General features: G+C 35.9%; 1 protein-coding gene across 9 annotated transcripts in view; it reads right to left on the minus strand.

The window, feature by feature from the left end:
- Nucleotides 1-3,244: 3,244 nt before the first annotated feature.
- Nucleotides 3,245-17,726, minus strand: part of ATRX (ATRX chromatin remodeler) — a 241,231-nt gene continuing 226,749 nt past the window's right edge. For 7 of the 9 annotated variants that reach the window (XM_036839559.1, XM_036839556.1, XM_036839558.1 and 4 more), the window contains 5 exons: nt 8,729-8,878; nt 7,744-7,869; nt 6,908-7,003; nt 6,265-6,393; nt 3,245-4,919 (listed from right to left, as the gene is read on the minus strand). In XM_036839559.1, the coding sequence (XP_036695454.1) occupies nt 4,641-4,919; nt 6,265-6,393; nt 6,908-7,003; nt 7,744-7,869; nt 8,729-8,878 (780 nt within the window). In that variant the 3' untranslated portion in view covers nt 3,245-4,640. The remainder of the gene's footprint in view (nt 4,920-6,264; nt 6,394-6,907; nt 7,004-7,743; nt 7,870-8,728; nt 8,879-17,726) is intronic. The other 2 variants (XM_036839565.1, XM_036839560.1) reach the window with 2 other exon arrangements.

Genomic DNA, 17,726 nt, shown 5'->3' on the forward strand with positions numbered 1-17,726 from the left:
ACTACCTTTACCTGCTACTTTGAACACATCTGCTCCCTCACAAACCCTTGTAATCCTCCGTATTGAGTTACTCATTCAGGATTTCAAGGTCCTCCATCAATCCACTCCTATCTAGTCTGTCTTTCCCGATCCTTCTCTACCTTTGTTCTTTTTCTTTCAATACTACACTTTCTCCTCATTTACCTGAAACAAATCCCATCCTTGCATCTGATAAGTCATCTCTCGTCACCTTTCTTGAAAAGCAGCACATATTTGATGTGAGAACTATAGGCAGGGGGCTGAGTCTACTTAATAGGTAGAAGTCTCTCAGTAGTCATCTGATATGATTACCCAAAGGAGATTGGAGCCAAGCTCCCCCTCCCTTAACGTGTTTCTATCAGGGAGAAGTGAGGGCATAATGTTCAGGAGCAGAATGCGGAAGAGTGCTGCTGGGTAGAGACTGCTTGGAAAATGTGGCAGTTCTGAGTATTAAAAGAGGAGCTGCTGTAGTTTAGGATTTGTCTCACCCTTTCATTCCTTTAAAGCTTTATCTTTATTGTTTTTAATAAAGGTGTCAATTTATATGCTGCCTTCCTTGTCACACCTCCCTTGGTGAAGGTATGCAGTGGTCGCTATCAGAAAGACAGATCCGTAGAGTTGGGGGAGGAAGAGTGATTTCCATAGTCAGCCAAGTAGGCACAATGGTGTCAGGAAGGTTATTCCAAAGAGAGGGTGGCAGTATATATTGTAAAGAAATTTTATGGTAGTACATACTCTGGGGAGTAAAACTAGGGGCCGCAAGGGCCATTCTCTTACTAGATCCAACATGAGTGATGTGGGCAGTTTGGTTACCTGGCAGATATTGAGCTTAGAAACAGTATGTATTTTGGATTTTAAATTTTTATTCACTTCCATATAACAGCATATATAAAATGTTGCACACACAAAAAGCATTTCTGAAACTTGGTCACTCCTTTGAGATTGGCAAAGATTACATACTTTTGAAAAAAAAAAATCAACGGTGGAAGAATTTTCATCTCTAAGGGTAGATTTGATTTGGAGATAGCCAAAAGTCACTTGAGATTAAGTCTGGTGAATTAAGGTGGGGAATAACCTGAACATAATTTTTAGTGAAATAAGCATGTAAAAGGATGACCTATTTTACTGCTAAAATATCTCACAACATGCCACCCTCAAAGGAAACAATTTTTACTGGGGTATGTAAATAATTGTCTTTAAAGTTTTGTTTAGGGCACAGAAATATGTATCTGATTTTATGATACTAGAGGGAGAATGGGCATAGCTAAAGGAAGACTACAAAATATTCACCTTCTTTGGAGGTCAGGTAACAAGGTTTCCATCAACCTGCTATTGCTCCGGGATAGTAAGCAGCTTTTGTATCAAGTGTGGAGTTGTAGCCCTGCTTGACTTAAATGAGTGACGCAGCAGTTAGGAAGCAGGAAATGGTACTGGATTACACACAGACAACCAAAACTAACACAAACACACATAGACTTCCTGGGATGTAAATTATTTTTGAGGTTTGAGATCTCCTTTTACAGAATTTAGTATATAACAGATTTAAAAACCAAACTTCTTGACCTCCCAATATTAAATAACTAAATGTGCAAAAGAACCACCATTAAATAGCACATAAAAAGCTATACATTTTCTATGAAACAATATGTGCACAGATTTTCAAAGCTGTAAAAATGCAATAAAGAGCACAACACATTTTGGTCACTTTATTAAATGACATTAAATAGTTTAAGTTTCAACTACTAAACAGCACTTTGAATGGTGAAAACACAGATAGTATTATTGTCATACTTGAATGCTTTTCTTTAAAAACACAATTCCAGTCCTTATATATATTACAAAACAGCCTTAAAGGAAGAAGTGACATCTTTTCTACAGTACTTAAGATACTCAATACGGAACTGAAAAGCAGTCTAACAGAAACAAAGGCAAGTCTTCACAGCTGTATGATTTCAGCAGCCAAAGCTGGATGATGGACTGAAACATTACTATACAACTGGGACAAAACATATACAATATCACAATACTAAGCAAAAACGCTTTACACCCAAAGAAATAAAACAGGTTACAAAATGTGGAGAATTTAGCAGGCAAAACTGTATTACAAGCAACATTTTAAATCGTCATTTTTTTAAGCCATTGCAACTATTTAAAACATCTAAAACAAATATAAAAATGAGCCTTTTAGTATCTTATTGATGTGATTTTGTCTTTAAATATTTGTTAAAGCTTGATGTTATACTCAAAGTACATAATATGTGGCTAAAATGTCAAGTGAAGAAGAGTATGCAAAGTGGTCCAAGTTTTATCTCAAACTCTCTTATTTCCCATTCATTCTTCTATGTATTATTCTTTAAACCATAGTTTCATTCATGATGAAAAAGGTTTAGAAGGTTGCCTAAAATTCTGACACCTGTGTCTTTGAGCAAGCAATCAGACCATGATGAATGTTCACAGGTACAGGTCTAGTAAATCAGGTTTAAAGTATTCTGGACTTGTAGAAATACCAACTGATAACAGTTGGCCAAAGTATACTGTCTTCAAATATTTATCTCGTAAATCTTGTCTCTTTCATTTCTTCTAAAGTAAAAACACCCCCCCAAATCAACTGAATAAACTTGATTATATGGCTGGCATAATATCCAAATACATGGAATTCGTTAGTGATAACTCACCACGGGAAGGTGGAGGGTGGATCCACCAAACCTCAAAATTCTATATGACAAACTAAGTACTCCTGGATGTTTACCACTAGTTTTTCATGATCAAAGTGGAAATCTCTTAATCATCCTAACAATTCAAAACAGTTTTAGCTAATGTTAAACTCATTCCTCATTCTAATCCAGTGATACCTAGAGCAAATCCTCCACCCAGCTTTCTCTTTTTTGGAATTCGCTGGCTATTTCCACTACATGTTACGTCACCATCTCAAAAATGGTTTCGCCATGTTGAGTTGACTCTCATAGTCTAACAATCTTTTTCTTTAAGAAACTCAAGCAACCAAATTGTACATGAATAAGCTTATAAGTAATTTTTTTTAAACTTATTTATTTATTTTTAGCTGTGTTGGGTGTTCATTTCTGTGCGAGGGCTTTCTCTAGTTGTGGCAATTGGGGGCCACTCTTCATCGCGGTGCGCGGGCCTCTCACTATCGCGGCCTCTCCTGCTGCGGAGCACAGGCTCCAGACGCGCAGGCCCAGCAGTTGTGGCGCACGGGCCCAGCCGCTCCGTGGCATGTGGGATCTTCCCAGACCAGGGCTCGAACCCGTGTCCCCTGCACTGGCAGGCAGACTCTCAACCACTGCGCCACCAGGGAAGCCCTATAAGTCATTTTGACAGGCCTGGATTAAGAAAAACGACAATGTAATGACTTTCTAGTAAAACCTTAAAAAAGGGCATTAGAGATGATTAATTTTGATCAGAAAATTGCCTCACAGATCTAAACTAAAAAAAAAAAAGAAAATCGAGCTTTGAAACATAATTTACGTAAGAAAACGTAGTTGGGAAAAAAGAACATACTGATGAGAGAAAAGAAGAAGAGCATAGAAGCCAGTGAACCTTATCTTTAGGAGGAATTACTTCACAATACTGACAGTACTGGGAATTGTTTTAAAGCACATTCCTCATGTGAACTTAAAGTCAGCAATGGTTCTGCCATTTTGATGTTGTTTATAAAACAGGGTGTGAAGCTAACAACCACAACATCATCCTTAACCTCCTAAAATGCTAGAACTTGATTTTGTTAGTCCACATCCCACTGCCAGCAACAGGATGAAGCACTAGCACTGACACCAAGCAGTTAAGAGATGTGCTTTATATTAGTGCCAGGAGAGAGAAAATTCTTGTGTGGAAGATAATCCACAACCCTGAAATTTTACCAGTAATTATTTCAGCACATATAACTGAAAAAAAAAATGGCAGAAAGACTACAGAAGAAAAAGGAATTCTCTTCTTAAGCTGTACTTAAGGCTGTTTATACAATGCTAAGATAACTGCAAGACTCCTCCAAGTTTTAGAGCAGTAGTATTTAAGAATATTGCACACAATTCTGTGTCAAAGATAACCCTTAGTTTCTAATTTTCAGTCACAGACATGATAAAGCAGGAGCCCAGTTTCAGACTTCAGTCCAAAGAACATTAAAACCATTTCAATCACTTTAATCAAGAAATGGATTAATACATACAAAAGTATTTTATAACTTGAGGAATCAACTCTAAGAACTCAGCTGTGTGTTTTTATATGTAAAGAATGAATATATAAATCTGTATTCTTTCATAAATTCATTCATTTTATGACAATTTTATGGTCACTAAAAGCAGGCATAAAAATTTAGAGAGGAAATCTGTGGAGTTGTTACTGTTATGGAAGGACTTGTTTTCACTGAAAACAATTTGAAAGATCTTCTGTACTCAGTGTGTGTAAGAAGATTCTAGGCAACATCACTGACAAATGTCAGGAAGAAATGGTATGCCCTATTAAAAAAAATTTAAAACTAATATGGAAAATTGCCATTTAAGGGGACCAAACTATTTATACAGTTGAGTTCTGTTAAGTCATTGATTCCTAAAAAAATAAAAGATCTTTCTATGATTTTAGCAATCTTTTAAGCTTTTAGTGCAAAATCACATTGATTTCCCTTGGGAAGGTCCTGGATTTTTGCTTCTCATTGGGGGTGGTGCACGCTGTAATGGTGGTGGCTGCATACCACCAGCCACTGACTGATACATTCCTCTCATATCAATCTGCTGGTAGTTAGAAGGATTCATGATTAAATTTGGAGGCTTTGGCATCATGAGGTGACCCAGTGTTGCTTGTTGATAAGTCATTTGCTGCTGTTGCTGCTGATTGTACTGCTGCTGGAGCCTTCGGTTCATAAGTATTCGCTGAACACAGCTGATTAACTAAAGAGAGAAAAGAGAGCTGTTACAAGTGCATGACCTGTCTCAAAGAGGCAGTATCAAGTTTTGAGTTAAAATCAATTTGTTAAGGGGGTACCATACCAAAAGGAAAACACATTATTGTTATCACCATTACTAATTTGATGGCATTCACAGGACCATTACTGTAGAAACCGGTTAGTAACACCATTTAGGGCTAAATTCTCTTAATGACTTGACTATTGTAGTGCAAGCAGCATTTAGGTTAGTTGCCATAGTAACCCATCCTGCACTGTGATTAGTCTCAAGTATTAGTTACAGCACTTTTTTGTCAAGTCTCCTTTCTTTGTCATTCTTTTGAATATTTCACCTGATGACAGACAAACATTTTTAGTGACAAACACCCAAGGGAAAAGGCACTTGCAGTGGGAATAATTCCTACTTGGAATGGCTCAAATTTCCTAAGATAATTTAAAACCACATAATTCTACAGTGCTTTCTAAGTAAAATTCATGCCACAGAAATTGATTCCCTGGTGTCAAGAGTTGAAATTTCCCAGTGCAAGGCAGATGGCTGGCAAAGACCATGCTAGGAAAGATGATCAAGGATCCTGGAATATGCTAGTCTTTTAAAGAATTACATAATTTAGTAGGAACCTGTGTCATGTATCATATATAGCTCCACTTTTTATCTCAAATTAAATATATTAAAAAGTATAGGGCTTCCCTGGTGGCGCAGTGGTTGAGAATCTGCCTGCCAATGCAGGGGACACGGGTTCGAGCCCTGGTCTGGGAAGATCCCACATGCCACGGAGCAACTGGGCCCGTGAGCCACAATTACTGAGCCTGCGCGTCTGGAGCCTGTGCTCCGCAACAAGAGAGGCCGCGATGGTGAGAGGCCCGCGCACCGCGATGAAGAGTGGTCCCCACTTGCCGCAACTAGAGAAAGCCCTCACACAGAAACGAAGACTCAACACAGTCATAAATAAATAAATAAAAGAACGTGAATTTCTTTAAAAAAAAAAAAAAAGTATACATATTTGTGGAAGTTGTTTAAAAATAGTAAATGTGGTAAAAAGTCTGGCAAAAATTCCTTTTTAGATGTCCAGAATATACAAAAATAAAATTATATGGAAGAGAGTCTATGTAAACTTCAAGGAGACCCATTTGGGAAGTTGTTGCTCCTTTGCAACAAAAGACATTACCTTTATTTGACATTACTAGGTTTTTGGATAAAGTTTCTCTGGGAATAACCAATGACCATCCATCCGTCCATATGAGGGAATGGTTATTGACACAGATGTCACGCAAACCGATTATTATAAATTCAAGGAAGTTAAACATAACCTAGAGATAGTCCAAATTCTTACCATCTGTTGTTTTGTCAATACGTCATTGTAGATTGCTTCTCTTCGTTTAACATCAAGCTCCTGGCTGGCTTGTCTACTTAATGCTAACGCCTGTACCTGGGCGTCCGAGAGATTCATGTTTTCCTTCCACTAAAAGAAAAGTTTCTATTTACTCCTTATTGCAGTAGAATTGAGAAAAAATAATTAAGGTACTTAAAGATATTGAGGATTTTTAAAGTTTTTTTTTTTCCTTTTCCTTTACTCTTTTCTAAAGAAGACAATGATGTAAAAGCAGGGTACTAAGTTGACCACTGTTGCACAAGGGTTACCTATGTCTGGAATAAACCTATTTGGATTTAATTCATGCAACTGGTAATTAAAGTACATTTATGTAAACAATGCATACATTTCTATGATTAACTGATTTCCCAATTCTTAGATTTTACATTTCTCTTTTGTGCCAACATCCAGGTAAAACTGAATTATATATAGCTTGGCACTATTATCCAGTTTATTAGTATTTTACTGTTGCAAATCAAGTTATAAGGATTACGCTCTTTTCCCCACGGAAGTAGTGAATCAAACAACAATTAAAAATTAAAACAAATGGTGGGGGGAAGAACACAAACTGCAAGTTGGAATAAACAATTGCCAATTAACTTACTACAGCTGAAATTATATCGTCAAGAGGCTGAATCCTCACTGCTGTCACACTGTTTGTTGCTTCCACAACTTTTTCTCTTCCTTGATTAATGAGGTCCTAGAAGAATGCAAGAAATAACTTTATAAGGGCATGTAAAAGTCAGCATAGTTTTAAAGTATAGGGATCCTTTCTCTTGCCAAATTATAGCACTTGGTCTTAAAACTCTTTAAATAATCGAAAAGAACAGCAAAATTCAGCATCAATAAAATGGAGTAAAACTCATCAGTGAGGGTCTTGTTAGGAAGATAAAAGTTTGGGTTCTATTGCACCAATATTTTAATAATTTAAATGACTCCATAAGCACATTTTAAAAAGAAAACCACAGATTAAATTATTAAATTATTGGTATATTAAAACCTAGTCCTTCTTATTTAAATCATAACTGATTCTAGTTTTAAATTACTTATTTCATAATACTGTGCATTATCGTATACTTAATGTTGCATCTACACTGCATCAGAATATAAATCAATGTGTGTATTTATCCTGTTTATTCAAAATATTTTATAACTGAAGAAAATGCTATTTCCCTAGCCAGTCAGATGCCCTATTGTTCCTTAATTAAAATTATTCAAACTACATTCATTCAAGGCCTGATGCCCTTGTGCTCTGAACAAACCACATTTTATTATACTATGCTGGTTCAAAAAGGTCAACAAATAAAAGAAAAATTTCTTGGTCTATTCAGAGGTAATCTTTTGGAGAATGTGATATTCCAGCATAGGGAACCTTCAACAACAGGGCACTTGAAATTGCCTTTAATTCAAGTTAAACTACTTTTGTACTTCACAACTTACCTCCAGCTGTTGATTACTCATTGCTGACAGGGCTCCCAAATTGAAAGGAATATAAGGAGTTTGAGAGTTGAAACTGACAGGGGGTAAATTGGTCCCAGTTGGTATGTTGAAACGCATGGTCAGTCCCTAAAAACAAAAAATTATGCACTTTCCACATTGTGATTTAAAACTTGAAATTCTACATCACCTACTGGTTTAGAAAAAAATCCACATTCTCAGATCTAGGAAATTATTAACACTCTTTCACACACAAACAAAACACCCTTTTCACCCGAAACCAAGATCTTCTTACATAGAAAGCTTTAACCCCTAAAGGTGTACCCTTTTTCTGATAATTCCCTCAGAATGGGGCAACTCAGAGAATTCTGATGAGACTACTAAAATCACAACGTTAAAGAAGTTTGGTACAATGAGTTAGGAGTTTAAAAAGGATTCAGGCATTAGGATAAGGTTTCCCATATGCTCAGGCATATTGTTGCTCAAGTGGGGGTGGTGTTTAAAACAGATGTGGAACTATTTTAAATAAAGTTGCTGCTGGAGATTGACACTAATATCTAATAATGGAGTATTTTTGTGTTCTGATAATCAGTCAAAACTTAGATTTCATGGTACACATGCTAAAGCAACATTTACTCCTACCTCCAAACTCTAAGCTCCTATATGTCTGTTACTACTGTGAGGGTGTTGATGGAAGTTAAGTGATGCTAAATATATAGCTTCCCACTAATCTCTCAATTTAGCAAGTGCTAATCAGAAATGAGGTTACTACTCTTTAAGGGGAAAATATTTTCTTCTCTCATCTCCTCCCACTCTATCACCAAAGGTACCGAAAAGCCCATAAACAGACTCTCATACTTCGAGACTCTGTTCCTGAAGATTCACTACATTACTACCTGTTCCAAATGTGACGCTTTTCTTCCCCCATTGTTCTTTTAAATGACTAACATAAAAAAAAAAGAAAAAAAAAGCATTTCAAATGAACTACCTTCTTCTCTGCTTCATACTCAGCCCAAGCTGCTTTTCTTTCTTCTTCAGTCAACTCTTCTTCTTCTTTGTGGTCCAAAAGAGAATCATGTTCATGATATCCTACAATGTGTTCTTTATGTATTTGAAGAAGCTCTGCAAGTATGGTGTCCTGTTTAGAGGGGTTGAAATAATAATTATTTTCTCCCTCTGGATCGTATCTCCATAGTTCTTTGGTCCACTGTTAGACTAGAAGCTAGAAACTGGCTGCTATACATTTTTCTGATATATATGATAAATTACCTAGAAAACATTCACAATACATGCAACACCAGCCTCTTACGTAAGAATGTTATGTTTATATAGCATGTTTTAGGGGCTCAATTTTTTAATGACTACTTTTCATCTTTCAAGGTTTTTTCCTCCAACTTTTTCTAATTTTTTCATATCATTTTGTTTTGTGCTTTGTTCTGAGTTGATAAAAAAATGCTAACAGAAGTCTGCTTAACTCAGAGATTACACTGAATGAATGACTGTGCTAAAAATCATGGCTACTCCTGTTCATACATGTTTAACAACTTTATTTTCATAATCACTTTAGCTACCAACCACTATACTAACAAAAACCAAATCTAAATTAATCAAAACAGCTACAGAACAGTTTAACTGGAACACACAATCCTTATATTTCAATTGTAAGAAGGTCAAATATAAATTACACTGTAAGGACCCATGGTTCAAATTTAAACTGATATACACCGTTTATCAATTTATTATCACAGTGTCTTTTTTTAAAGTCATAATGTCTTAAGCCAGTCTTTTAAGGTTAAAAAAACTAAAAGCTTAAAAATTGGGATCATTTATATACTCAGTAAGAACACCAAACTCCTGCTCCGTGTGATTATGATTATGAGAGAGACACACACAAATGGAGATTTGGGGGGCAGGGGGTTAAAGTGAACCATGGGTATGTTACTTGCTAATAAAAAATTAAAATATTCACAAGTTGTTTATTAAGAAATAAAAGATGAAAACCTGGATATATAAAAGGCAAATTAATTCACTTTACAAAAGGATTTTCCATAGCTTCTAACAGCAAGTTTCCTTAGAACACACTTTCTAAATTGAGTGTGAACTTAGTGAAAGAACGTAAATAATATTTGACTGGCCAAAGGAAGGTACAGCGAGGTATATAGCACATTAAATTTAAATTTAATCTGCGTCTAATAATGCTTAATGCCTCCATAAGTTTAGCATAGACAAAGTCCACACTTGAAAAGAATTTTGTCTTTACATCTTCAACCATACCTAGAGTATAGCGTCCAACACAGGGCAGGGGCTCAAATATTTGTTAAATAACTCAAGATGAAAAATTCAGCTCATGAGGCCCTAAGTTTTTTTCTGTAAAACAGCAAATGCTGACACCAATTCCAAACATTCTGATATTTGGTATCATGTTAACAAACTTTTTATCTTGCTACCTCAATAAATAATCACTTCATAATTTCACGAAAGAAAAGGAACTGATTTTCTTAATGGATACAGCTGTAATTGAGATTTTATAATTCATTTTGAAGGCATGTGCTATTTCTTTTGTTGAAAACATTAAAAGACCATACAAGCAAGAGGGCTCAAGAAAGTCTACTGGTGGAACACATATATGTTAATAAGTTTAGCTCTTTTAAAATGTTAAGTAAACATTTCTCTCCTGCACCAGTGTAGAAGTCTGCCATCAAAGCTGACTTCTCTGGCCTACGACATATAGAACAGGTTTATCATCACTAGATAGATCTCCAAAGTTCAGAGTTACTGACCAGGCAGGCAGGGAGATAGGGCAGTCTGAATTAAATTCTGTTAAAAGATAATGCTTCCTTAGATGTGTGTCTCCCATGCTTACCCCCCAAGCATGACTCAGGAGAGAGGTATGTAATAAAACCAGATAACACTGACTAATATTTTTAGCAAGTGACCATGCCAAGTACAATTAGGAAAGTCAGCTGTTCTACAAAATACCAAATAAATTACAAGGTAGAAATGTTCTATAGATAGTCCCTAATTTTACTTCTGTCTGACAATAGGTGATGTTCTTAACCATAGTCAAAAATCACTTCATTTCTCTAAGACAGCAACCTAAGGGAAAGACCAGGAGAACTGTGTGCTAGGAACTGAATTTATTTTTCAGCTGTGTGGTTTCTCCGTAATACTGGATAATAACTTAATCTAGTTGTGACTATAAGTTAAACATGGATGAAATATTCTACCATCACATATGTAACAGGACGAGATAAGAATAGCAGGAATAAATGAAATACCCAATTCTTTGGAAATAAACACTATGTCAATCAAGTGTAACGTTTATTTCTCAATTATAAATACCACAATCCATACATTAACTACTTTTTATGGTTAGAGAAAAAGCCTTTCCAGAAATGCATGTATGCAATGTGCATACATGCACACACATACACACAAACACACCCATATACACCCTTTTAAAAAGTGTCTGTGATTTCAGGGAGCTTTATCAAGTTAGTCCTTAGCATCCTGTAATTTCAAAGTCCAAACTTATCATCTTGAAATTGGTAGAAACTGATGTCCAGAGAGGCAAAGTAACCTTTTTCCAATCACAGAGCTAAGGACTAGCTGGGACTAGAAGATAAATTTCCTGACTCCTATCCAGTGATCATTCTATCACACTGTAAAGAATGACTGTTTTCTTGAGGTATAGTGCCTCCATTTCCCAGATCTATTCTCTTAAAAAAAGAAAATTCCCTAAAGGATTCCAGGGGAAGGAAAAACTTAAGTAGGTCTATTTTTTCTCACTTTTTAACACTTTTGTTCTTTCTGAAGTTTTTAAAAACAAGTATGTGTTAATTTTTTAATAAAAGAAAATATAAAAACTGAAACAAACACAATTCTTAGACAAAAACTTGTGAAAGGCCAGTTCATGCTTAGCCTGAACCTGACATGAACTATTTTTGCCATTTTCATCTTCAGGAGATATTCATTTCAGGAAATCCCATTCTAAAACCTTTAAATATCTTCTCCCCACCAATTCCAGATTTAAGATCTATGCTATCAAGTCAAACATGATGGCGTAATTTTAAGGTCAGATTATGATAGAGGTTCAGTTTCTGCCCGTGCAATAACTTTCATTTTTACCCACAGTCAACTAAAATGTCAACAAGTCAGAGGAAAAGTGCATGTGACTTAGTTTTTTATCATTAAAAAATTTTGGACCCTTTTCCTAAAACATTACCTCCCTGCTAACATCAAGCCAAAAAATCAATCATATTGCTTCTACTGGCTACAGCACTCCCTTCTTTTCAAAGAATTTTTAAAAATTTTAATGGAAACGATGTTAATATCTATTATAAAAACTAGAGATAACTACTGGTAACATTTGTTGTATATCTCTCCACACATTTACACTTAACACACGTGTGTGCACATATTTTCACATAAAAATGGGATTGTACTATATTTAAAACCTACTTTTCTGCCTTAATATCTTTCCATGAACATTATTTTACATTAAATACAAACTTTCATTGTTTTTAATGGCTGCAAGGTGTGTACATTATATAGATACACTTTATCATCTATTTAATTATTCTCTTCAGAGTTTATCAAGACATTTATGCCACTTCTAGTTTTTAATTATTACCAAATCTTCAATGAAATAGGTTAATGGATAAATTTTAGGGACTTCCCTGGTGGCACAGTGGTTAAGAATCTGCCTGCCAATGCAGGGGACACAGGTTCAAGCCCTGGTCCAGGAAGATCCCACATGCCGTGGAGCAACTAAGCCTGTGCGCCACAACTACTGACCCTACGCTCTAGAGCCCACGAACCACAACTACTGAAGCCCGCGCGCCTAGAGCCCGTGCTCCACGACAAGAGAAGCCACCACAGAAAGAAGCCCGTGCATTGCAACGAAGAGTAGCCTCCGCTCACCGCAACTAGAGAAAATCCCGCCACAGCAGCAAAGACCCAATGCAGCCAAAAATAAATTAATTAATTAATTTAAAAAACTTTAATGTATTATTATACGTTCATACAATAATATGCCGACAATACTCAAGGACTCAGACGAGTATGTTTACCACTATCTTCATTTTAACAAAGAAAAGACATTACATAAAAGTTAACTGACTTTTATAGGAACAAGATTCATTTATACATTTCAGAAGCATGAAAGCAGAAATCTTTCTTTCTTCCAGAGTGTTGTGTAAGACACAAATAACAGAAAGAAGATACAGGATTTCTGATACAAACTGTTTCTACATCTTTCCCATTTAAATTAATTGCAGCATACTGTCAATACAAGAAACATGATGAGATTAAGAGGGCAAAAAAGTATTTGTAACAAGATCTTCAGAATATTTCTTTGGGAAAAAGTTTTGCAAAGTCTAGAGCAAGTTATAAAAGTTATTAAAGAAAAATTTCATCCCAATATACAATATAATCGTGGAGAGGTTTTTTGTTTTATCCCCTTGAAGCATGCATTTATATTAGTTGCTATAGTAACACTATTATTGAAAACAATACTGGAACAGAATCTATAATCACTAGGCCAACAGTCATCAAAATGAGGTTTAAATTACATCCAAATGTGTACCTTTACTTTTCTTTGTCTAAACTTTATTTTTCCTTAAATAAGTGAAAAAGCTTACAAGCTGGGAAAAGCATGGTCTATATTCTAGCTAACAACCTAAATTAGTTTGAGCTTCAAAATGACTAGTTCAATTAATAAAATAAAATTAATGATAAACTACAAGTTTAAGTTAATTTATTTAGAAGTTTAAAGTATTTGGCAAGCTGACAAAAATTTCCATTTAATTAATTCTGAAATTCAACCTTGAAAATAAAATTTTTAAAAAACAATCAAGACTTTGCCTAGAGGTGGGGGCAGGGGTTTGCCATATTTCAAAATATTTTGCTTGCCATCACTTTGAATTTGAGTTTCATAATATCTGGAAATAAAATGTCACTAGAATACTTAAGTGCCACAGGACCCACTCAAAAAGCTATGAAAAAAATTCCTTTTATTACTTAAATAAGTCTAGATTCTTAATAAAGAAACAATATTCCTGGTCAAAAAAGTTTCTACTTTCAAATTTAAAGCCTCTTTCTTCCCAAACTACACAAGAAAAAAATGCAACATATTTGATAAGTAACTAGAGAGCTATTGAATGAAGTTCACATACCACCTCATATCAGATTTTTAGGTCAAGAGCACATAAATAACCCTTGCCAAAGAGCATTTATAAATATATCCAGATTCTCAAATTGTAGGTATGAATAAGATAGTGACAACTACAGAACTTGTAACTTTCAAGGAAAGAAAAGGCAGGCCTGCCAAACTGACACTGGTGGAGGGTAAAAGCCAGAATCTCCTTTGATAAAAATGTTTTATACTCAATTTAACATTTAAAGAACTAGATACTATATTTAGCGTTTAACCTTTAAAAACTGGTGATCCATTACAATTCTTATACATGACATATGCCATTCACTGAGAGATAAAGAGTGTCACTCTGTATTTTATATGACTGTAGTGACTTTCTAGAGGTTGCAGCTTTCCAAGTAGAGCCTGAATTCAACTCAATTCTTATGCTATACAATCTGGAGTTCACATCATCTCTTTAATTTATTAACACTGTTACATCCTCTAACTCAACCATAGGTGTGCTCTAAAAAATATATGAAAATAAGAGGGAAAGCAGTTATTTAGCAGTTCAAATTACATTTAAAGAAAGAAAACATCAGGGACTTCCCTGGTGGTCCAGTGGCTAAGACTCCACGCTCCCAATGCAGGGGGCCTGGGTTCGATTCCTGGTCAGGGAACTAGATCCTACATACTGCAACTAGGAGTCCGCATGCTGCAACTAAAGATCCCGTGTGCCGCAACTAAGACCCGACCTGGTACAGCCAAATAAGTAATAAAGTAAATAAATAAATGAATGTTTAAAAAAAAGTATGATTGATAAAAAAGAGAAAGAAAACATTAAAATATAAAATGGTTTAAAAAATGACATAAATAAGGCCACCTAATGATTCTTATATTGACCAAATCTCTCCCACAATTTATATTCCTTGAAGGGTCCAAAGTAATAAATTTGATGTAAAAAGCTCAGTCATGAAAACATTAGTAATTGAAGAGACAGAAGTGAGACATTCACCTACTTAATTCCCCTAAAAGCATCACAGCTTCAATTTTCCACTGTCCCTATTCCTGGAAGTGTTACAAGACATATTTGAACCAGCCAACCTCAGTTACACACTTTAGGATATTAATACACAGATACTGTGGCACTCAAGTACCTATACTAATTCAGAATCACTGTCACTTCAACATATTAGTTATGTCCTCTGAACTCCCCTAAATGAAAATGGAAAAAACTGAAAGGACATATAGCCATGCTTACCATGTTTCTCTTGACAACAATTTTATGTATGACCAGACTGCTTGAAATATAAACATCAGTATAATTTTGTGGGAATCAACTGATTTGATAACAAAAGAAGACCTGTGCCAGCCTTTTGAATTTCAGAGGAAAGTTTACTGGCAGAATTTAAATGAAAGAATATATATATATATATATATATATATATTAAAATCACAGTGGTTAAAATCACAGGCTCTAGAGTACTGCTCCAACAGTACTCTGGGCAATGATGGAAATGTTGAGTCTGCACTATCCAATATGGTAGCTACTGAGCACTTGAAATGTGACTAGTGTGACTGATGAACTAAAACTTTAATTTAATTTATTTAAATGTAAATAGCCACATGTAGCTAGTGGCTCTTGTACTGTGAGCAGTGCAGATCTAGAGTCTTACTGGGTTTAAATCCTAGCTCTAACACTTATTAGTCCTATGTCCTTGAGCAAGTTATCTCTCTGGATCTAAGTTTCCTGGTCTGCAAAATGGGCCTAATGAGTATCTACTTCACAGGATTACTATGGAGACTAAATATTACACAGGAAGTATTTAGCAAAGTGCCTGGTTTACCAATGACCTTTGCATTGCTAAATCTAATGGTCACTTCTCAGACCTGATCCAATCCATCTACCAGTAACATCTAACAGCATTTAATCACTTTCTTCACCAAAATATTTTCTTCTCTTGGACAGCTAACTGGGACCAAGAAAAGACTCTACTAGGTGTTAATTTACCACTTACTCTTACTTCCAACACCTTTTCTAAAGGTCTAAAGCAGGCCCTCACTTTAAAAAACAATGTATTCCCATACAGAGAGAGTAGTTTTTACACCTTAACCAAGTCTTCCTATTGAAAAATTCATAAGACAAATTTGACAGGACAAATTATCTGATATCAGAATTGTCCTAGAAAATTCTAGATATATGGCCATCATAATTATAGAAGGACCAATAAGTTATTACTTGTCCTGAGAATGTACGTATTTAAAAAAAATTTTAGCTGATGCTCAAAGGATACCTCTCATTACCTAAAATGAAAGCATGATAAGCCAAAGCAATTTATATATGTGAAGATCAATTTGTTGCTCTTATTGGGTTGACCAAAAAGTTCCTTCGGTTTTTAAGTAAAAATAAAAGACATATTTTTCATTTTCACCAAGAACTCTATTGAACAACATAGTCACCGTTTTGTTCCACTACCTTCTGCCATTTTTCAGGCAACTTCATAATTCCATCTTCCCAAAACTTTCTGTCTTTTGAGCAAAGAACTGTTCCACATGCCTTTTACAGTCTTCCAGGGAATTGACATTTTTTTCCATTATGAGAATTTTGTAAAGACTGAAATAAATGGAAATCCGAAGGTGCAACGTCTGGTGAATACGGCAGGTGAATCAGAACTTCCCAGCCAAGCTATAACAGTTTTTGCCTGGTCATCAAAAAAACATGCTGTCTTGCGTTATCCTGATAGAAGATTATACGTTTTCTGTTGACTAATTCCAGATGCTTTTCATCAAGAGCTGTTTTCAGTTGGTCTAACTGGGAGCAGTACTTGTTGGAATGAATCGTTTGGTTTGCCGGAAGGAGCTCATAATAGAGGACTATCTTCCAATTCCACCATATACACAACATCACCTTCTCTGGATGAAGACGGGTCTTTGGTGTGGTTGGTGGTGGTTCATTTTGCTTGCCCCATGATCTCTTCCGTTCCACATTATTGTACAGTATTTACTTTTCATCGCTCATCACAATTTGTTTTAAAAATGGAACGTTTTCGTTATGTTTAAGTAGAGAATCGCACACAAAAATATGGTCAAGCAAGTTTTTTTCACTTAACTTATGTGGAACCCAAACATCAAAGCAATTAACATAACCAAGCTGGTGCAAAGATTTTCAAAGCTTGATTTGGACATTTTGAGTATGTCAGCTATCTCCCATATGGTATAACATTGATTGTTCTCAATTAATGTCGCAATTTGATCGCTATCAACTTCAACTGGTCTACTCGACCGTGGAGCATCGTCCAGCGAGAAATCTACAGCACGAAATTTCACAAACCACTTCTGACATGTTCGATCAGTCACAGCACCTTCTCCATATACTACACAAATCTTTTTTGCGTTTCAGTTGCGTTTTTACCTTTCTTGAAATATTAAAGCATAATATGCTGAAAATGTTGCTATTTTTCTTCCATCTTCAATATTAAAATGGCTACACAGGGACTCCCCTGGTGGCGCAGTGGTTAAGAATCCACCTGCCAATGCAAGGGACATGGGTTCGAGCCCTGGTCTGGGAAGATCCCACATGCTGCAGAGCAACTAAGCCCGTGCGCCACAACTACTGAGCCTGCACTCTAGAGCCCGTGAGCCACAAACACTGAGCCCACACACCACAACTACTGAAGCCTGCATGCTCTAGGGTCCGCATGCCGCAACTACTGAAGACCGCGCGCCTAGAGCCCATGCTCTGCAACAAGAGAAGCCACTGCAATGAGAAGCCCGCACACCGCAATGAAGCGGAGCCCCCGCTTGCCACAGCTAGAGAAAGCCCGCATGCAGCAGCGAAGAGCCAACACAG

This window comes from Balaenoptera musculus, chromosome X (assembly GCF_009873245.2).
Source record: "Balaenoptera musculus isolate JJ_BM4_2016_0621 chromosome X, mBalMus1.pri.v3, whole genome shotgun sequence".
Classification (NCBI taxonomy): Eukaryota; Metazoa; Chordata; class Mammalia; order Artiodactyla; family Balaenopteridae; genus Balaenoptera; species Balaenoptera musculus.